This window comes from Heterodontus francisci, chromosome 6 (assembly GCF_036365525.1).
Source record: "Heterodontus francisci isolate sHetFra1 chromosome 6, sHetFra1.hap1, whole genome shotgun sequence".
NCBI lineage: Eukaryota > Metazoa > Chordata > Chondrichthyes > Heterodontiformes > Heterodontidae > Heterodontus > Heterodontus francisci.
In genome coordinates this window covers 21,820,286-21,843,212 of record NC_090376.1, presented here as the reverse complement: position 1 = coordinate 21,843,212, position 22,927 = coordinate 21,820,286, and the positions used below count along the sequence as shown (strand labels likewise).

General features: G+C 44.8%; 1 protein-coding gene across 2 annotated transcripts in view; it reads left to right on the top strand.

Moving 5' to 3' along the window:
- The window catches only part of LOC137371179 (gamma-aminobutyric acid receptor subunit gamma-3), a 636,105-nt gene extending 614,160 nt beyond the window's left edge, over positions 1-21,945 (top strand). The window contains exons 9-10 of one of the 2 annotated variants that reach the window (XM_068033270.1): positions 20,023-20,157; positions 21,667-21,945. In XM_068033270.1, the coding sequence (XP_067889371.1) occupies positions 20,023-20,157; positions 21,667-21,945 (414 nt within the window). The remainder of the gene's footprint in view (positions 1-20,022; positions 20,158-21,666) is intronic. The other variant, XM_068033271.1, reaches the window with a different exon arrangement.
- The last annotated feature ends 982 nt before the right edge of the window (positions 21,946-22,927 follow it).

The following is a 22,927-nucleotide window of genomic DNA, read 5'->3' as shown; positions in this document are numbered from 1 at the left end:
AGCTATTAACTTCTGCATAATTCTTATCACTTTCCTCTGGTTTATGGGGGAAGTGTAATACCATAGCATAAAAGGTGAAGGAAACACTGAAGACCCATTCGAGAGTCCCAGTTCACCCTCAGAAACCACTCTAATCACCTCTTCAAGAGTTACAACATTGCAATTCCCATTCCTCATCCCATTAGACCATGCTTACAGCTCCCACATTTTAGTTTTTCATTGAACATCTTATCGGTTCTGAGACAGCCCATTCCGACAGAAACTTTAAGTTCTTCTGAGCAAGTTTCTCCCATTGCTTTTCACACTTGCAAAATTAAGCTGTAGTCTAAATAAATACACAAGAGCATCTTCAACTTACAATGTATTCCAAAGTTTTCTCCAATTCTGGGTGCAGAATCTTAAATTGAAATGAACACACTTACCATCACATTCATCTTGATGCAACTTAGAAATATTGATCCCTCTGATGGAATATGAGCTCAAAGCACCAAATCTTATGTGAGACCTTGAGCCCAAGAAACATTAACATAGTTTCAATCAGTTTAAAACTAAAAACATGATTCAAGTTCAACATTATTCAAAATAATACACATGTGTACCTTTACATGGAGAAAACAATTAACAAACTTAAAACACATCATGCTTGTGTGAAATACACTAATTAAAATGTTTAATACTTTCAAAGACAGAGCTACAAATGGTTAATTGGCAGTCTTTCATTCACATGTCAGGAAACCTCCCCACATTCTCACACACACTCAAAAACAAATCCATCTGCCTTTTCCTTTTTAAAATAAAAACAGAACATGCTGCCTACTTGTTTCTCTCAGCAGTTTTATCTTTTGCTGTCGGCTTTTTAACTTTTTTCTAACCCTTTTCTTACACTTCAAGTGTCCAATGTAGGGTTTTTATTATGAAACTCATTTGCAACATTTGTATGCTGTCAAAGACTTGGTGCTAACTCTTAATAACGCCACATCCTCCTGCATAATCAATTTTCTTCCTGTCATGTCCGGTAACTTTATTCGTCTTCCCTCATGACAGGAATCCCTAAAATCAATAAAAGTAACATTACCTTCACAGACTCAATAGGAATGGTTGATTCATCATCAGGCATTTGCCTTGTCCACCCGAATATGCTCCTCCTCCTCTTCACATTACCAGAAGGCCTGATGAATTTTGTGGGGTAACAAGTGTCTGACTTTTTAATCATGCAGTATCCATTAACAACAGCTGTCTGAGTGTCTCTCTCTCTATGCTCCTGTCATTGTTTCCTGCTCTAACCCATTAGGCACCCTTTTAGATTCAATCCATTTATTAAGAAATGACCAGATCTCATTTGTTATATTCTCTAATCCTCCCAATAGTAACTAGAGACCGCCACACACCCCACCTCCCCAAAGAGAAAACTCACCCTTCGAACTGCTGTGTGGGAAACACTACCTCGAGCCAACTCTGACGAATGAAGTTTGAAAACATCCCATTGGGCTCACCAAGGTGTTGGACTACTTTCTTGTTCTAATTGGTCTCGTTACTTTAAACACCAGAGTACCAGAGTACACTCACATACAGTTATAACAATGCAGAATCAGGACTGTATTGAGACGTTGGCTGGATTTTATCCTGGCGACAAGGTCACAACATCTGGAAAAAGCGACACCGAAACCCCATGTCGCCTCTTCTGTGGGAGGCCCGCCGAATCTAGTGCCAATCAGGCACTTAAGTGAACAGCAGCCGGCCAGCCATGGGATCAAGGACTCTGGCGACGGAAGTCCCACCCGCTGAGAGCCGCTAGCCAATCAAAGGCCAGCAGCTGTTTAACTGAGCAGCGCCACCATGGTGGCGGTGACTGTGCTGCTGCCATTGGAGTACCTACCCGAGGCCCAGGCATGGCGATGGACCAGGGCCACAGGTAGGTCAGGGTAGGAGGGGTCTCATGGGGTGGGGGCTGCAGGGGAGGAGTTGTGGGGGGGGGTCAGTAGCAAGGGGAGGGGGATGGCTCTCAGCAACAGGACTGCCTGCCACACGGCTAATTTGATGGCGGAATGAGACTCTTAACTGAACCTCAATTGGCAGCAAGGCAGGATCTAATGTTGGCAGAGGTGGGAAGGAGGTGGGGTCCCCCCCCACCACCTTCCCGCCTGGTTTTATGGTCTCCCCCCACCCCCCAAACCTGATATGGGGGAGAGCATAAACTCCCCCCCCCACGCCCCCCACCCACCATCATACTTCACAATTCCAGTATAAGAGCTGCTATACAATAGTTTACTCACGTCCCTTATACCATTTTTATTTTTTATCTCCATGCTCCATGCACACCACCAATAAAGACACATACAAGAGACAACAGAATAACAACATGGACCCAGCAAAATGCACTTAGTCCTATTCAATCTCCTCTAATCATTTTATTACCATGATTATATTACCCTCACAGTCTTTTCCGATCATTTACCCTAAACACAAATGTCCAAGCTGACATATTCCAGGCCACCACAGACATGGCTAAGTGACTTTCAAATATTCCATCACTCTCCTTGTCTGTGGTAAACTCCATACAATCTGCTTACACAAGCATATTACACAGCAGAAAGCTGATCCCACAAATAGCCCTGGGCATTGAGGTATTCGGGTCCTGTGAACTCTCATTTCCTCAGTCCTAAGGTGCTTCATAGCCAGTTAAAATATAGGGAAGCATGACAGCTAACAGCCAAGGTTGCACATTTAGGAATTTAAGCCCAATTTTTACTGCGCAGCTAATAAATCTATTTACTCAAATTATGACAGGTGGGTCACTATAGTATCTTAAACCAAACATGGGGGTAGATGACATTTTAGTTATTTTACCAAAAGCTGCAGGTCCCCACTGACTAAAATGAGTATATGACCAGACAATCAATTCTAATGATGTTGATGGATTGATAAAAGTTGGCCAGGAGACCAGGAAAGCTAATCTTTTTTTTTTATTCGTTCATGGGATGTAGGCGTTGCTGGCAAGGCCAGCATTTATTGCACATTCATGACTGCCTTTGAGTAGATGGTGTAGGTACACCCACAGTGCTGTTTAGGAAGGGAGTTCCAGGATTTTGACCCAGTAACATTGAAGGAACTGGTGTTGGGAAATGAGCCGGGCCAGGTGGTTGACGTTTCAGTAGGGGACTACTTTGGGAATAGTGATCACAATTCCGTAAGTTTTAGAATACTCATGGACAAAGACGAGAGTGGTCCTAAAGGAAGAGTGCTAAATTGGGGGAAGGCCAACTATACCAAAATTCGGCAGGAGCTGGGGAATGTAGATTGGGAGCAGCTGTTTGAAGGTAAATCCACTTTTGATATGTGGGAGGCTTTTAAAGAGAGGTTGATTAGCGTGCAGGAGAGACATGTTCCTGTGAAAATGAAGGGTAGAAATGGCAAGATTAGGGAACCATGGATGACAGGTGAAATTGTGAGACTAGCTAAGAGGAAAAAGGAAGCACACATAAGGTCTAGGCGGCTGAAGAAAGACGAAGCTTTGAAAGAATATCGGGATTGTAGGCGCAATCTGAAACGAGGAATTAAGAGGGCTAAAAGGGGTCATGAAATATCTTTAGCAAACAGGGTTCAGGAAAATCCCAAAGCCTTTTATTCATATATAAGGAGCAAGAGGGTAACTAGAGAACGGATTGGCCCACTCAAGGACAAAGGAGGAAAGTTATGCGTGGAGTCAGAGAAAATGGGTGAGATTCTAAACGAGTACTTTGCATCGGTATTCACCGAGGAGAGGGACATGACGGATGTTGAGGTTAGGGACAGATGTTTGATTACTCTAGGTCAAGTCGGCATAAGGAGGGAGGAAGTGTTGGGTATTCTAAAAGGCATTAAGGTGGACAAGTCCCCAGGTCCGGATGGGATCTATTCCAGGTTACTGTGGGAAGCGAGAGAGGAAATAGCTGGGGCCTTAACAGATATATTTGCAACATCCTTAAGCACGGGTGAGGTCCCGGAGGACTGGAGAATTGCTAATGTTGTCCCCTTGTTTAAGAAGGGTAGCAGGGAAAATCCAGGTAATTATAGACCGGTGAGCTTGACGTCAGTGGTAGGGAAGCTGCTGGAGAAGATGCTGAGGGATAGGATCTATTCCCATCTGGAAGAAAATGGGCTTATCAGTGATAGGCAACATGGTTTTGTGCAGGGAAGGTCATGTCTTACCAACTTAATAGAATTCTTTGAGGAAGTGACAAAGTTGATTGATGAGGGAAGGGCTGTAGATGTCATATACATGGACTTCAGTAAGGCGTTTGATAACGTTCCCCATGGTAGGCTGATGGAGAAAGTGAAGGCGCATGGGGTCCAAAGTGTACTAGCTAGATGGATGAAGAACTGGCTGGGCAACAGGAGACAGAGAGTAGCAGTGGAAGGGAGTTTCTCAAAATGGAGACGTGTGACCAGTGGTGTTCCACAGGGATCCGTGCTGGGACCACTGTTGTTTGTGATATACATAAATGATTTGGAGGAAAGTATAGGTGGTCTGATTAGCAAGTTTGCAGACGACACTAAGATTGGTGGAGTAGCAGATACTGAAGGGGACTGTCAGAGAATACAGCAGAATATAGATAGACTGGAGAGTTGGGCAGAGAAATGGCAGATGGAGTTCAATCAGGGCAAATGCGAGGTGATGCATTTTGGAAGATCCAATTCAAGAGTGAACTATACAGTAAATGGAAAAGTCCTGGGGAAAATTGATGTACAGAGAGATTTGGGTGTTCAGGTCCATTGTTCCCTGAAGGTGGCAACGCAGGTCAATAGAGTGGTCAAGAAGGTATACGGCATGCTTTCCTTCATCGGACGGGGTATTGAGTACAAGAGTTGGCAGGTCATGTTACAGTTGTATAGGACTTTGGTTCGGCCACATTTGGAATACTGCGTGCAGTTCTGGTCGTCACATTACCAAAAGGAAGTGGATGCTTTGGAGAGGGTGCAGAGGAGCTTCACCAGGATGTTGCCTGGTATGGAGGGCGCTAGCTATGAAGAGAGGTTGAGTAGATTAGGATTATTTTCATTAGAAAGATGGAGGTTGAGGGGGGACCTGATTGAGGTGTACAAAATCATGAGAGGTATAGACAGGGTGGATAGCAAGAAGCTTTTTCCCAGAGTGGGGGATTCAATTACAAGGGGACACGAGTTCAAAGTGAAAGGGGAAAAGTTTAGGGGGGATATGCGTGGAAAGTTCTTTACGCATAGGGTGGTGGGTGCCTGGAACGCATTACCAGCGGAGGTGGTAGACGCGGGCACGATAGCGTCTTTTAAGATGTATCTGGACAGATACATGAATGGGCTGGAAGTAAAGAGATACAGACCCTTAGAAAATAGGCGACAGGTTTAGATAGAGGATTTGGATCGGCGTAGGCTTGGAGGGCCGAAGGGCCTGTTCCTGTGCTGTAATTTTCTTTGTTCTTTGAACAGTGATATATTTGCAAGTCAGCATGGTATGTGGCTTGGAGAGGAACTCGCAGGTGGTTGTGTTCCCATGCGCCTGCTGCCCATGTTCTTTGAGTTGGTAGAGGTCTGCTCTTTGAATAGCACCATGACATTTTTCACATCTACCTGAGAGGGAAGATGGAGCCTCGGTTTAATGTCTCATCTGAATGGTGACACCTGTTAGCACTTCACAGAACAGTACTAAATGCCAGCTTAGATTGAAAACTGAAGCTCTCAGAAGTGGGCTTTAAACCCCAGACTTTCTAGCTCGGAGACGGGCATGCTGCCACTGAGCTAAGGCTGTGGGTTCCATCAATCTCCTTCAGGAGTGACACCTCAAAAGAATTTCAGGTCCAGTAAAGCTTGTAATTTATTTTAATTTATCGGTGCTGCTTTAATCCTGTAATGGTAAATTAAGGATTTAATCTCTAAAGGCAGTCAAAAGGAATAGGGTTTGAATCCCCTACCTACCAGTGAAAGTTAGCAGTCTTCCTCATTTGCTAGCTCGTTGCATCTGGTTCCATAAGAACTTTCATACTGACTGCATGCCATCAGTGGTAGGAGAATGATACTCCTGTTGTAAATGCAATTTGTCTGCTGAGAATAAAACAACTGTTGAAGTTGATTTTTATTTCAAAGGCCCTCGTAATTTTCATTGAGCCTGTGACGTTTTTGAGATTCTATTTTGTTAAGCATATTTTGGCTAAATGCAATCACTGACTTTTGCATGACAGGAGCAATTTTTTTTTTGGATAATGAGGGAATCAAGATTTGTTGGGATAGGGTGGGAAAATGGAACTGAGCTGGAAGATCAGCCATGGTCTTATTGAATGGCAGGGCAGGGTCAAGGGCCCATGTGGCCTACTTCTATTCCTATTTCTTATGTATCAGGAATTCGAGTATGGAGATCAGCTTTTCCATTTGCAGCCACATGATTTTCTACCTGTTCAAATTAATATTACAAAACGCTACATATGGAGCAAAATCATAACATCTATTTCTGTTTCTGTAGTGTGCAATATTCCTGAACAATTTTGGCATATTGACCAAAATGTCATCTGCCTCCATGTCTGGTTTACAATACTGTAGTGATGGGGAGACAGTGGCATAATGGCAGTATCGCTGAGCAAATAATGCAGTGGCCCAGGTTAATCCCCTGGGGACATGGGTTCAGATCCCACCATGGCAGCTGGTGGAATTTAAATTCAATTCATGAAAAAAATCTGGAATCGTTGTAAAAACCCATCTGGTTCACTAATGTCCTATAGGGAAGGAAATCTGCCATCCTCACCTGATCTGCCCCACATGTGACTCCAGACCCACAGCAATGTGGTTGATTCTTAACTGTCCTCTGAAATGGCCTAGAAAGCCACTCAGTTGTCAAGGACAATTAAGGATGGGCAACAAATGCTGACCTTGCCAGCAACGCCCATATCCCATGAAAGAATAAAAAAACCTCTCGTAACTTGAGTGAAAAGCTTTACTAGCTGTGAAGTAAAGATTCAGCTGAAATTCCTTAGGGTGCAATCCTGGCAGTTACTGGGATCATTCTAGATGAGAAAAAACTCCAGTTGGCAGGATCAAAACCATCATCTTTGGCCCCTACCACTAACTCCTTACGCTTGCCACTGATTGCATTTCACGCTTGTCTCAGGTACAACCAGACATTGGTGTTCTAGCCGACCCTAAGCTGAGTTTCCAACCCCATATTCTTTCTATCATAAAAACCATCAACTTCCACTCCATAGAATCACTCCTGCCTCAGCCAATCTGCTGCTGAAACCCTCATCCATTTCTTTGTTATTTCCAGACTATTTCAATGCTCTCATGGCTGGCATCACATCATCTACCCCACATAAATTTCAGTTCATCCCAAACTCTGCTATTTGTATCCTGTACTGCACCAAGTCCCGTTCACCCATCACCCGTGTTCCCTGACCTACGTTGACTCCTGGTTCCCCCTAATGCCTCAAATTTAAAATTCAACATCCTTCATAGCCTTATCACCATCCCTACCTCTCCAACCCACCCTAATCTCTGCAACCTTCTCTACCCCTTCAAGAACTGAGTGTGTTCCTCCAAATCTGATCTCTTGTGCATGCCCCACTCTCTTTGACCTGTGATTGGTAAGACATGCCATCAGCTCTCCAGACTCTATGCTTAGGAATTTCCTTCCATATGCTCTATGCCTTTCCACATCCCGCTTCACCATTAAGACCATCCTTGAAATGCACCTCTTTGACCAAACCTTCCCATCCTTCCTCATAATTCCTACTTTTGTTTCATGCTGATTGTTCCCTGATTACACTTCTGTGAAGTGCTTTGAGATGTTTTTCTATGTTAAAGGCACTATATAAATGCAAGTTGTTATTTTGGCTCATATATATGAAATATTGTGTACCATCTACAAGATGCACTACAGCTACTCACCAAGGCTTCTTAGACAGCACCTTCCAAACCCACGACCTCTACCACCTAGAAGGACAAGACCAGTAAAATACCACCACCTGCAAGTTTCCCTCCAAGCCACACACCATCCTGACTTGGAAATATATCACCATTCCTTCACTATCACTGGGTCAAAATCCTGGAACTCCCTTCCTAACAGCACTGTGGGTGTACCTACACCACATGGACTGCAACAGTTCAAGAAGGTGGGTCACCACTATCTTCTCGAGGGTAATTAGGGTTGGGCAATGAATGCTGACCTTGCAGAGATGCCCATATCTCAAGAACAAATAATAAAAAAATAAAGCCAGCCTGATTTTAAGTCTTAAAGAAGCATTGGGGTAGTTTTTCATCTGATTGCCTCCATCAGGTGGGACATGGGCAAGAAGGGCAGGTTTAATTGCACCTCAGGCATTAGGTATGCACCTGTCCTTACCCTACCATCTATATTTATAGATCCAGACCTACTTGGACAAGTGAGAAAGACCTGTCTTCCTGTTTCAGCGTCAGAAGACAGACAATCACAATGCTGTGCCATCTCTCAAAGTCAATCTGTAGACTGCTTCAATCACAGGGCTGTCTCTTTCCTTGGCTGTGAAGATCACTACTACATTAAAGTTTGATCAGCCAAGGTGGCTCAATGGGTAGCTCTCTTTCCTCGGAACCAGAACATGATGGGCTGAATTTAGTGGGGCTATTTGGAGCGGGAATGGAGGCGTGGGGGGCTGGAGAATAGCGTCAGACGAGTCCGCCCGGAAAATGTAATGTTGAGGTCAGTTCCGGATTTAGTCAGTGGCAGGAAAGTGCCAAGGCGGCGTCACTGCACCAATGAGAAAGAAGTGTAATTTAAATTGTCGAACAGTTAGTTTTAATTCATTTGCATGTAATTCATTCAAGGCCTTGGAATTGAGTGGACAACGGCCGACACTGATGTGCCTTCCAACCCCAGCCGTTTGAAGCTGGTGGCATTGAGGCGAGGCCTTAGTGTCACGATGGGTAGGCAGCCATGACCAGGACTGCATAGGGGAAGAGGGGGGAGCAGAGGCCATTGTCAGAATGCAGTGCTGTGTGCTCTGGGCTTGGTCTCGGGGGCAGTGCTTGATGAGCAGGGTCTTGGGTGCCAGTACCGGGTGAGCAGGGTCTCGGGTGGCAGTACCAGCTGAGCTGGGTCTCGGGTGCCAGTATTGGTTGAGCTCGGTCTCGAGTGGAGTACCAGGTGATCAGGGTCTCAGGTGGCAGTACTGGGTGCGTGTGGTCTCAGGTGGAGTAGCAGGTGATCAGGGTCTCGGGTGGCAGTATCGGGTGAGCTGGGTCTCATAGAGTCATAGAGTTTTACAGCACAGAAATAGTCCCTTCAGCCCATTGTGTCTGTGCCAGCCATCAAGCACCTATCTATTCTAATCCCATTTTCTAGCACTTGGCTCGTAGTCTTGTATGCTATGGCGTTTCAAATGCACATCTAAATACTTATTAAATGTTGTGAGAGTTCCTGCCTGTACCACCCCTTCAGGTAGTGTGTTCCAGATTCCAACCACCCTCTGGGTGAAAAACCCTTTCCTCAAATCACCTCTAAACCTCCTGCCCCTTACCTTAAATCTATGCCCCCTGATTATTGATCCCTCCGCTAAGGGAAAAAGTCTCTTCCTATCTATCCTATCAATGCCCCTCATAATTTTGTATACCTCAGTCAAGTCCTCCCTCAGCCATCCTTTCTCTAAGGAAAACAACCCTAGCCTGTCCAGTCTCTCTTCATAGCTGAAATGCTCCAGCCCAGGCAACTTCCTAATGAATCTCCTCTGCTCCCTCTCCAGTGCAATCACATCCATCCTATAGTGTTGGGTGTCCCAGGAAGCAGCCCACTGCTGCATCAAGGACGTGACCAATACCCTGTTCAAGAGGGCTGCTGACTATCCATGATACCGCACTGACCCTGACAGTCAGGCCAAGAGGGTTATATGATTCGGAGCCATCGCTGGATTCCCCCAGGTGCAAGGTATAGAACCATTGAAAAGTTATGTCACAGAAAGAGGCCATTCAGCCCATCATGTCTGTGGCCACTGTAAAAACTAGCCGCCCAATCTAATCCCACCTTCCAACACCTGGTCCATAGCCTTGCAAGTTAGACCACTTCACGTGCATGTCCAGGTACCATTTAAATGAGTTGAGGGTTTCTGCTTCCACCACCGATCCAGGCAGTGAATTCCAGACACCCACCTTGTCAAATGCCTTACTAAAATCCATGTAGACAACATCCACTGCACTAGTCTCATCAATCCTCCTTGTTGCTTCCTCAAAAAATTCAATTACATTAGTAAGACACAACCTTCCTTAACAAATCTATGCTGACTATCCCTGATTAGTCTGTGCCTTTCTAAGTGACAGTTTATCCTATGCCTCAGAATTGATTCAAATAATTTGCCCACCACCGAGGTCAGACTGACCAGCCTAAAATTATTTGTTTTATCCCTCGCACTCTTTTTAAACAATAGCATAACGTTTGCAGACCTCCAATGCTCTGGTATCTCGCCTGCATCTAGTGAGGATTTGTAGATGATCCTCCACACATCTGCTATTTCTTCCCTGGTTTCCTTTAACAGCCTGGGATACAATCCATCCGGACCTTGTGATTTATTCACTTTCAAGGATGTCAGACTCTCTAGTGCTTCCTCTGTCTTTATGCTTATCGTATCTAATATTTCACACTCCTCCTCTCTAACTACAGTGTCTGCATCATCCCTCTCCTTTGTGAAGACAAAGTATTCATTAAGAACCTTGCCCACATCTTCTGCATCCATGCAGAAGTTCCCTTGTACATCTCTGATAGGCCCAACCCTTTCCTTAGTTATCCTCTTGCTCTTAATGTACTGATAAAACATCTTTTCCTTGATTTTACCTGCCAATATTTTTTCATGTCTTCTCTTTCCTTTTTTACTTCACCCCTGCATTTTCATCACTCCTCTAGGCTTTCTAAAGTATTAAGTTTTTTGTGACTGTCATAAGCTTTCTTTTTCTGCTTTGTCTTATCCTGTATGCTTCTAGATATCCAGGGGTCTCTAGATTTGGCAGTACCACCCCTTTTTCTTTGTGGGGACATGTCTATACTGTGCTCATAGAATCTCACTTTTGAATGCCTCCCACTGATTTACCATTGATTTTCCTTTGAGTCTCCTGCAGACGCCGACCTGCATAAGAGAAAACAAATGTGTGGGTTAGGATGAGCAGATCTCATCATGCCAACTATACGTGATGTGGGTCTCCACAAGTGATCTGTATGTCGATGGAAGACAATCCTCACTGTCTTGTGCAGAGACTCCAGTCTCACCCTCCACTATTGAGCGGCTGCCCTGGATCCCCACTAGTGCTAGTGCCTCCTCCTCAGCCGTGGAGAGAGGCCTGAGTCTGGGATGCCTCCGCCAGTCCAGATGTCTCCCTGATATTCTAGGCCCTCTTCTCCTGCAAGTGAAAAGAGGGAGCTAGCCATACTTCAGAGAGAGATCAACATGATAGCTCTGCTCGTGGCTGCCCCTCATCTCCTACTGGGGTATCCTATATAGCTCATTCTCCCGTCAGCTCTCAGGGGCATTAATGGGGGTGGGCTGTGAAAGAGGGTGGCCTGTGGCCGAGATGCAGTTATGCATTTGTCAGGATGAAGTGATACTTAACCTCTTTTGTCGGTGCCTTTGTGGTGCCTCCATCCCCATGTCCCCCTTCCTCCTGTGTAGCCACATGAAAACTCTAAAAAGGAAACAAGTATGGAGCAATCACTTTGGCAGAATGAAGGAGGTTGTTGACCTTCTTGTGGCACTGCACCCATGTTTGGGTGGTGACCCCACAGCTGCTGACCTCATCTGCAATCTCCGTCCAGGCTTGCTTGGTCAGTCAGGAGGACCTCTTCATGTCATCGCTGGGGAAGAGGACCTCCTGACTTTCCCTTGCAAAGAGAATCTCCAGGGAGGCATCACTAAACCTTGGTGCCACCCAGTGTCTTCGTTCAGCCATGGTCGCAACAGACTTGCATTCAGCTCCTTGCCTATCAGACAACACAGACAGCAGAAGGGTTCCTCAGGCACAGTGGGGTCTTGGGACAGCAGAGGGGGCAGCAGAGGGCACTCAGGAAGGCACTCTTCTAAACCAGGCAGGAGAGAATGCAGGCTGTAAACCTTTAAATATGGCACCATCACCTGCTCCAGAGTCATCTGACGCTGTATTCAGTGTCTTGCATCCTGACCCTGCTGCATGATTGGACAGGCCCTGCTCCCCCATTACGATAATTGTCCACCTGCTGCGTGATTGCGGTGGGCCAGCCACACACGTGACGAGTGGGGACAGCGCCCAGTTCCAGGTCTGCTGCCGGGCCCTGCGACAGGCTCACTAAATCCAGTCCAATGGGTGCAAGGCCTACTTCAGGAGTTGAGCTCACAATCTAGACTGATGTTTCAGTGCAGTACTGAGGGAGTGGCACACTGACAGACGTGCTGTCTTTCAGGTGGAATGTTTAACTGAAGACCTGTCTGTCCTCTCAGATGGATGTAACAGATCCTATGACAATATTCAAGAGAAGCAGGGTAGTCTTCCCAGTCACCTGGCCAATATTTATCCTTCTGTCATCATCACTAAAACAGATTATCTGGTCGTTTATCTCACTGCTGATTGTTATGTGCAAACTGGCTGCTGTGTTTGCCTACATTACAACAGCGACTACACTTCCAAAGTACATCAATGGCTTTGAAGCACTTTGAACCGTCTGAGTTTATGAAAGGTATTATAAAAGTGCAAGTTCTTTCTTATGCCACTATATCTTTCCAAGCCACCAATGCTGACATATGCCAAAACAGTCAGCTGGCTAGACATAGATGCATACAGGATGAGTTGCCTTGTTTGCTAACGGTAGCACATTCCTCTCTGTCCCTCTGTAAAGCAGTAGCTTGTAACTTTTCCTATGTGTCAGACCCTCAGTACTGCAGGGCAACATAGATGGTATCTATTTGCATAGATATTAGATTATGAATATCATTACTTTGGATAATCTCAGTCTCTAACTTTCAGGGGGTGATTCACTTCACCATAATTATTTAGCAAAATGTAATAAATGCTCATTTCTCTTATTAAATCCTTTTTTTAGAATAACCATATACAGCTCCCTGTGTAGACTCCAAATTAAAAGTACTAAATGCTTTAGAAAGCTTTGGTATCCTTTGTTAGACGTAACCTGAGAGCAAAGTTGAAGTGATTATCAAAATAGCATGTCAATGTCAAAAATGCATTGCTCCAACAGTGCCTGTTTATTAAATGATTAAATTTGTACTATATTCATATTGACAACTGTAAAATGTCAGATACTGACAGTTTAGCCTTCAAGGAAATTCTATGGCTGTGGTGTTCAACCATAAATCTCACTGAACCATAACATTACTTATCAATGTCTGTTAGTTCTCCAGTCCAGTCGGCAGCCTCAAGTACAAAGAGCTGGGAGATCATTGAATATGTTGTACACAAGCAAGCTAGTTATATAGGCTGTTATTATGTTGGTGCATTGTGGGGCAACCTCAGTCTCGCACAAGGATTTTGAATCCTGCAAATTTCCAGGTGCAAACACCGTGCATCTCAAATACAAAATGTTGACACAAAGCACAGATTTTTGGCATCAATGCACATAGTTATGTGTCCTGCAGGTTCTGTTACTCTGCCACCACCACTCCTCATCTGTGTACTCTTCCTTAACTGATGCTACAAGATCATCAATTACATCACTGAACTGTGTGTAGCTGTTGTTTGGGATAGAAATGCAATACTGTACAAATGTTTCCCCTGGCTTGCTGTAGTCATGTGACCTCTACCATGACTGCATCAGTCATCACAGTCAACAAAGACTCTGTACACACCAGACTGGTGTCCTGTGAGCCCGAAACCTGTCAAAGTGGAGCTGAAATTGAGTGTTGAAGAGCTGTTGAGAAGCACAGCCCCTCAAAGAGGAACAGAGGAATGGTCAGAACTGCTAAAAGCTGCTAAAAGCCAAAAGAAGGCACAGAAAAGGAACAAAGAAACAGCTGAAAGCACAGGGTAAGACAATGGATGCAAATTTTCCTCTGCCTGCGCTGGTCGAAATGAAAGGTGATATGAAGCAGTACTGGCAGTTTTTCCACTTGCAATGGCAAAATTACGACATTGCGACAGATTTAATTAACAAACCAGAACGACTGCAAGTAGCTACACTTTTATCACTGTTAGTGAGAGACTGTTACAATGTGTATTCCACCTTAAATCTCTCTGAAGAACAAAAAAAAGGACCGCAGAAATTTTGAAATCCTTGAAGGCACGCTTTGAACTCCAACGTAACCTATGAACGATAGGTGTTCAATATTAAGGCCCAAGGTGAAAAAGAGCCCATTGATCTATATGTGACTGCATTAACACAGCTCGTAGAAACCTGTGAATTTGCGCAACTAAAAGATGATCTAATTAAAGACAGGATTGTATGAGGCATAAGAGATCCTGCAGTGAGCGCACATCTACTAAGAGAGGAGAAACTGACTCTCAGGAAAACGATCGACGTGTGCAGAAGTGCTGATGTTGTAAATCAGCAGCTAGAGCATATTCATGGCAGAACAGACCAGGCCTTGCATTATGCTGATAGAGATTCCAGGCCGAAAGGGCACAAAGATCACGGACAAAGGGCAGGATGCAAATACTGCGGAGGACATCACGCATAGGAAAAGAAGGCATGTCCAGCGTGGGGAAAGCAATGTTCTCACTGCAAGATGCCAAATCATTTTGCATGCAAGTGTTTGGCTAGAAGGAAGCACAACAAGCAGGTACAGATGGCCACTGGAGAGATATCAACCGAAGATTTTGACAAATCACGATACAACATGCAATCGGTTGGTTCAGACAGGTTAATAAGTGCCAAATGTGATTGTTGGAATGATGACTGCAGAAGGTGAATATCAAGTCAACATAAAGTGTCTGATGGACACTGGTGCGGCATGCAACATCATGACCTTCACAGACCTCTGCAAAGTGGCTCAACATGGCGATCAAAAAATGAAGCCCTCGAAAGTAAGGTTGAGGTATATGATGCTACTAGTGCCAAGAGGACAACTTACTCTGAGAGCCCATTGCAATGATAAAAACGATGATCTGGAGTTCCAAATCATAGAGGGAAAGCAAAAGCTACTCATCTCAGCTGAAGCAAGTCTAAAGCTTGGACTGTTAACCCTCAACATGCAAAAAGAGAAAACCCAGGAGATGGCCTACAGGAGCAGGCGCTAGCACTGGAATAGAAACACCTTTGCCAGTCGCAAGGTGACGCGAGTTATACAGGCAGCGAGGATGGGGAAGATTTGGCAGTTGTTTGCTCAGGCGCCCGAGGTGGAGACTGTGGGGAAGGAGCGTTTGGATTCCACAGAGCGGGCAGACAAAATCAAGGTGAAATGGCAGAAAGCCAGATTTCATTTTGACAAAACTGCTGAAATATTGCCAGAATTGAGCATTGGAGAGCCAGTCAGGGTATAAACCTTCAACGCACTCAACAAGAGTCAGCCCTAGATTGTATGCAGTGAAAGTGTAGGACCAGATATACCAGCACAAATATTGTAAATTGAAAGAGCATATTTACAGTGACAGGTATGTGCCCAATCTGCAAGTCGACTGTTATATCAGTCAGTGACCTCTTGCATCTTGACTTCATGCCCTGCTGGAACATGAACACGCATGAATTACAATGAAAGAGCTGTAAAGCTGAATGAGGGCTAGCCGTGGAGGAACAGCTCATGTGTACTAAGTTGACGGACAACTTCTTACAATGCAATTTTGAGCCTTTGACGTTGTAAATGATGCTGTACGTGAGTCTTACTTTGCCATATTTGTTAAAATGTGTATGCACTTGCACACTTCAGTTCCATTTCTTGTAGGTACTGTACTGTCATTCATTCTAGTTGGCATCTCCTGGTGTCTTCTGGCTATACCCTGGCATCCTGAACCATACAACCTTCCTTGCACCCTCCTCATGTAGCAGCACTTCTACTTTGCCAGGCATGAAATAGGTGGTGCATCATTCCATCACTTGCCCACTGACCCCACCTGGGGCCTACTCACTTCTTCTTTTGATTGATATGTTTCTACCTCCTGCAGTCTTAGCAAAAGCTGAGGAGATATTTGAAATGCATCTCAGTTTCAGCTGCAGCCTTTTGAGAGCTGAATTTAGCCAGATTTCCCATCTATGCTTTTAGACGAAGTCATAGCACAAGACCATAGCTTCACGGGGATTTCAAGATTAATTGTGCAAATGAGTTAACTCTGTGTCACAGTCTCATCGGATGTCATTTCTGACTTTGATAAGAGACACTTTGTGACAGGAGTGATTCAAACGTGGAGTCCCGGGAAAGATGGGGACGGATTTGAGAGGCAAATCACATCAAGGACTTTGGGGAGGAAAGGGAGGTTGGAGATGGGGTAGTAGTTTGCAAGGATAGCCGAGTCAAGGATTTTGTTTTTGAGGAGAGGAGTGATGACAGCAGATTGGAAGGAGAGACAGAACCATGAGCAATGGCAGGGACCAGGAGGGGAAGTTGGGTGGTCAGCATTTCAGTTGGAATAGGATTGAGGGAGTAGATGGTGGCAATCTAGAACACGGGGCAACAGAATAAGGCATTGGCCATTTAGGATTGAGATGAGGAGAAATTTCTTCACTCAAAGGGATGCGAACCTTTGGAATTCTCTACCCCAGAGAGCTGTGGATGCTCAGTTGTTGAGTATATTTAAGACAGAGACCGATAGTTTTTGGGCCTGGAGGGAATCAAGCGATATGGCGATAGTGAGAGAAGGTGTCGCCGAAGTAGAAGATCAGCCATTATCTTAGTAAATGGCAGAATGGGGTTGAAGGGCTGAATGGCCTAATCCTTATGCTGTTTTCCTATGTTAAGTTCCTGATATTTAGTTGAAGGAAATTGCTGCTCAACTTGTACTGGATGTCAGACAGGTAGTCTGCCAATTTAGAGACAGTGGAGGAGTCGAGAGAAGTGGTGGTGAGGTAGAGCTGGCTGTTGACAGCGTATGTGTGGAACCTGGCCGGAATTTTATGAGGCCTCCGGTATCGGGGGTCATGGTGGGGGGGATGGGGCCGGAAAATTCTTCTGGAAGAGGCCCGCCACAGCCCCGAAGGCCCCGCCGCGTTTTACCGGTTGGTGGCGTCGAGGCGGCAGGGCCTTAATTTCAATATGGTAATGAAGGTTGATGCATGCAATTTAACCTACCTTGTCACAACAGCCATCCCACACTGATATTCTGGCTGCCGACCACAACTCCTGCGCCTTCGGAACTCCGTTCCGATCCAAGGCGTGACACTGATGGGGGGGGAGGTGGGGGGGGTGGGGGATGAGTAAAATTATCAGGGCAGCGGGGGTAGCAGCGTAAAACTTTTTATTGGCTGTGGGGATTTCAGTCTAAAGGCATGGTAAATGCCAGTCAACTTCTCTGGCACTGAAAATTAACTATTTCAAGTATGGAGTTCCATTCTTTCAGGTTTTAATTGTCGTTTGAGATATCTAAAAACTAATTTAAATGTTTTACATTTTCTTTGTCTCTTTTTTTCTCCCTCTCTTAATCCAATCTTTCTTTCCCTCTCTTTATTTCTCTTTCTTTATCTAATTTAACATTGAATTCACGCACTCTCACTGACACTTCCTTATCCAGACCTTGCACTTTTCATTTCACAATCCTTCAATCTGATTGGTTAAGGACTCACACTCCACTGACTCAGATCCCAGATGCCCTGTAGAGGGCTCTGCGCTGTTTCCACCTCGCACTGCCAGCAACATTTGGGGCAAAATATCATGAAGAGTAAATGGGTAAGAACATCTAACTAACAGCAGGCACTGTTCATTAGCCTACCACAGCAATTTTTGGGCCATTTGTTTGCTCAAAAGAGCTGCACTTATAACGAGTAAATTTTAAGGGTTAACACCGGTGGCCCAGAGCTTTGTGATGACGTTGGGCGCAGATCAGCAATGTCAAATTTGCCTCCTCATTCACACAGGGTTGAATTTTCCCAGCCCTTTGAAGTCGGGCTGGGAGGCAGGAGGGCTGGCAATATGGCGGAGGACGGCGTCGGGAAGGGAGCCGGATATCTTCCCACTGTCCTGGCATATTGCCAGTGGTGGACATCTCAGCACTGTGGTGCCAATTGAGACACTTAAGAGCCCAGTTCAAGGCCACTTCCTGCCCCCGCGGGCATTTTGCCTCATTCAGGAGGGCCCACTGCCACCTGGGGCAATCACCAGATAAATCCTGGCAGCCTCCCAGCAGGTTCCTGGGGTGGGGGAAGGGGGGCAGAGGCCCTCCTTGATGGGCACTCCATAGCCCAGGGAGGGGCTTATGCAGCAGGAATGGCTACCCACACGCCTAACTTGCTGGCGGAGCACCACAAACCCACACCCCCCCCACACCCCCCCCCCCGCCACAATCACCAGGTCCTGCCTGCTTGGCGCAGTTTACCCAAACAGACTCACCAGTCTTCGAGGGGCCTTGGCATCGAGCCGCCCTCATTCATGTGCTGTTGAGCTGCTGACCCTCTGTTTAGGCCAGCAGCTCTGGGGAGGTGAGGGATGGGAGCAGTCCGCCATCCTCAATTGGATGGTGGCCCTGGCAGCGCCCTGTTAGTTGGCCGGTGCCAGCAAAATGCTGCCCCAGGGTCTCACCGCCCACCAGAGTGGGGTCGGCTCCCATGTTTAGCCCCAGCAGTGGGACTTGACCACCAATGGCAAAATTCAGCTGGTAATTTCTGAATAGTACTTTCCATCGCACAAATATGGATTTATTTTCTCCATCTCATCAGCCAAATGACCGCTGAGAAAGATTGTTATTTTACTGTGAATTGTTGCAAATTGTGCATTTAGGTCCCTCCATGGCCTCGTCCCTCCCTATCTCTGCAACTTCCTCCAGCCCTACAACCCTCCGAGAACTCTGTGTTCCTTCAATTTTGGCCTCGAGTGCATCCCAATTTCTTCACTCTACCATTGCCGGCTGTACCTACAGCTGCCTAAACCCTAAACTCTAGAATTATCTCCCTAAACTTCTCCAGCTCTCTACCTCACTTTCTTCCTTTTAGATGCCCTCTGACACAGAACACAAAAGTCCAAGTGTATCAAGCCTGTGTCCTCAGTACCTTGCTCTATGGCAGCGGGGCTAGACAACGTACGTCAGCCAAGAGCGACGTCTCAATTCATTCCGTCTTCATTGCCTTCGGAGAATCCTTGGCATCAGGTGGCAGGACCGTATCGCCAACACAGAAGTCCTGGAGGCAGCCAACATCCCCAGCATATACACCTTACTAAGCCAGCGGCGCCTGAGATGGCTTGGCCATGTGAGCCTCATGGAAATGGCAGGATCCCCAAGGACACATTGTACAGCGAGCTCGTCACTGGTATCAGACCCACCAGCCGTCCTTGTCTCCGCTTTAAAGACATCTGCAAATGCGACATGCAGTCCTGTGACATTGATCACAAGTCGTGGGAGTCAGTTGCCAGCGATCGCCAGAGCTGGCGGACAACCATAAAGGCGGAGCTAAAGCGTGTCGAGTCGAAGAGACTTAGTAGTTGGCAGGAAAAAAGACAGAGGCGCAAGGAGAGAGCCAACTGTGTAACAGCCCCAACAACCAATTTTATCTGCAGCACCTGTGGAAGAGTCTGTCACTCTAGAATTGGCCTTTATAGCCACTCCAGGCGCTGCTTCACAAACCACTGACCACCTCCAGGTGCTTACCCATTGTCTCTCGAGTCAAGGAGGCCAAAGAAAAAGAGAGAGGCTTAATCTCAAATTGTCTGATAACACTCCTGTAAAGGGGCTTGGGTCATTTCACTATGCTAAAGACGCTATATAAATGTAAGTTCTTTTCTTGTGCTGTGAAACCATGGTTAGTATAAACTGGGTTGAAATGACTCAGACTCATTTCATGTAGGGCTCCTGCAGTCAGTGGACAGCAGAGAGTTTCACTACATTACTCCAAGCCGTATTTTTGCTTAAATGTTGCAATTCCATTATTAGGTCTAATAATTGTATTGATGATTGCTCAAATTTATTGGGATATTTTACCTGCACATGGAAATTTTTTTGCATTCCCAGCTCCCAGGTACATCCCTCAGCTGTAGAGTCAAGCCTAATTTTCACTGTCATGGGTTCCCAAGTCAATATGAGCAGGACTGGAAAGGGGAGCGGAGACATGAATGGTTCTTCACCCAGCAAAAAGGATCCCAAGAGGTACTTATCCATAACAATTGCCACTGTGATTTGAAATACAGGGTCTGTAGTCACCTAATGAGCCATGGTCTTAATACAAAATGGTAAACTGACACCAGCAAATGAAGGCACCTGTTGAGATCGATACATGAAGTAGGAGTCTGGTAAATAATATAATGCTTCTCATTTGGACAGAGTGCAAGAAGATAATGGGACTGATAGGTGGTGACTGAGGAAGAAATGTCCCTGGTGTGATAGGCCAATTGATGACAGGCAACCAACATGTGGCCAGACTTAAAAATGTTAGTTTCTTTCCTCAATAAATCTGACAGACTTGTGGCAATTCCCTCTACAGCTGCCCACAGTCACCACTTGTAAACCATATCGTCTTGTCATGTGCCTGATTCTTCAATGAGGAAAGTTTGCATTCCTATATTGAGATTGTGATGGGGATATAACATAGAAGCAGGATGAGATATATCTTCCTGATCAGACTTGCATATTTCTTTGGGAGGGGGTGTGTCATTTTGACTTTGGGTGATAGCATAAGTCAAGCAATATAGATTCAGGCACTGTTATGCATCTGTCCCAATTCTCATTTCATTTCCTGCCAATTGATTAAACAATAATCATGGAGAAATCTATGACTATCATTCTTCCAGCAACCCGACTGACAGAATTTGAAATCAAAATAGGCAAGGAAAAAGGAGCGAAAAGAAAATCAAAACACAAAAGGTAACAAGTCATGAAAGAGATGCCCCACGCAGAGACATTGTTTTCCAAATATCAAGTCAAGCAATTGCTCTGCTTTTCTGATTTTCTGCAAATGAAGAAAATCTGATTAATTATCATTCTACGATCCCAGTGAAGGAAGCCATACTTGTGCTGGGGGGGCAGGGGGTGGCGGGGTGTGGGACACATGAGTTGTTGATAGGGCTACAAAATTGTAGCTGCCATTCTCCAGCCTGCACTCCTCATCAACGCAGCTCCCGGCTGCGACAATGGCATTGAAGAATCACCCCTTATGCTTCTAATTTAATCAATGGTAAAGGAAAGGGAAAAAGAACAATTTGCTTTCAATGCGGACTAAAGTATGAAAAAGAATGTGCGAGAAGGGCGATATCTTCTGCCTCCAGGAAATGTTTGACTTACTTATAAATTCTCAAAATGCCTTATAACACATAATGTTATCCTACTTATGTTGTTTGCTATCTGGGAACTTGGTTAGTGCGTTGCAATCACCATTAATTTTGTGCGTCTATTGGTACATTACTTGTGGTATATCACAATAAAAAAACATTTTGCAGCATTGTAATTGAAGGCACTCAAGAAAATGATTGGGACTGAAATAGATGTTTTTCACAGGATATATCAATCTGCAAGTTGCTAAGATTTTCCAGATGAATTATCTATTATATAAGATTAGAACAACTTATAATTACATTTTGTTAGAAGTCAGAGATATCTTGGAAAGGGTAGTTCCCTATCCTAGTGCCAGTTCTTTAAATGTCATTTCTCTCTTCATTCTAGAACTATTCTGTATTGAACCTGGGGCCGACCTCTTCAGTTATCACCATAAACAATTCTATGTACTGGCAGGACTTTGAGGAAGCCTGCGTATATGAATGCCTGGATGGTAAAGACTGCCAGAGCTTCTTCTGCTGCTACAAGGAATGTAAATCAGGTTCGTGGCGCAAAGGACGGATCCACGTAGACATTTTGAAATTAGACACATATTCACGTGTGTTTTTTCCTACAACATTTTTGCTATTTAATCTCGTCTACTGGGTTGGATACCTCTACCTTTAAGCTTCTGCCTGTAGCAGTGAAGACCTCTTTTGTTGACACTTGTCCTGTAACTTTGATATGTATCTCTGGATATTGTCAGAAAAGTGAAGCTACCTGGGATGAAGTTGGTTCTTTCTTTTCCATTTCTTTAATATATACAAACTGCAAATTCAAAACAAAACAGGGGAAGAAAGGAGTGGAAAGTGTACATAGATGACAAGGCATCTCTCCAAGGTCATCAGTTGAAATACTTTTGAACATCTTGAAGAGAATAGACTGCTCCACAAACTGTACTCTCGGTTTTGCAACAATTTTAGAGTAACTATTCACAGGTTTGTCGGATAGTCAGAAAAGCCTCGATTTTTAAATAGTTGCATGAAGAAAAGTAAAGAGTTAGTCAAAAGCAAACTAGACTGAAGCATATTTCTCTTACAGAGCTAATTAGAATAAATTAAGGCATTTCTGGCCAAAGCAGCCCAAGAAAATAATTTTTCTTCCTAAATTAAAATGATTCATGCAAACCCATTTGCATTCGACAAAGTGGACTTAATCCAGAGGTGTAGACAGGTGTTTTGAAGGAAAGCAAAGTTTTCTTGAAAAAAAACTGAGTATTTGTGTACGCTATGTCTTTTCATTAATTGAAATTTCAAAACAATGTTGGGTGAACAAAGTGTTAGACTGTTTGGAAAATTATTCAGCACTTCATATTTTTATGTGGAGTTTCATTGGTAGTATGATGTTACAGGTGACTGAGATAAACTAGCTGAAAATATTGATGAAACATTAAGTAGATACAAGGTGGTGCATTCTCCATTGATTCACCCTTAAAAATGATCACGATTCTGTTTAGCCCTTTGAGGACTGAGTTAGTATTTGTGTACCCAAATTAAAAATAAACGCCAAGTCTAAGTCTTATGTTTTGGCTAATTCCCATTCACAAGCTTTATCAGTGGCACATTTACCTGCCTCACCCAGGAGAGCAAAGTGGCGCTTCCCACATCAT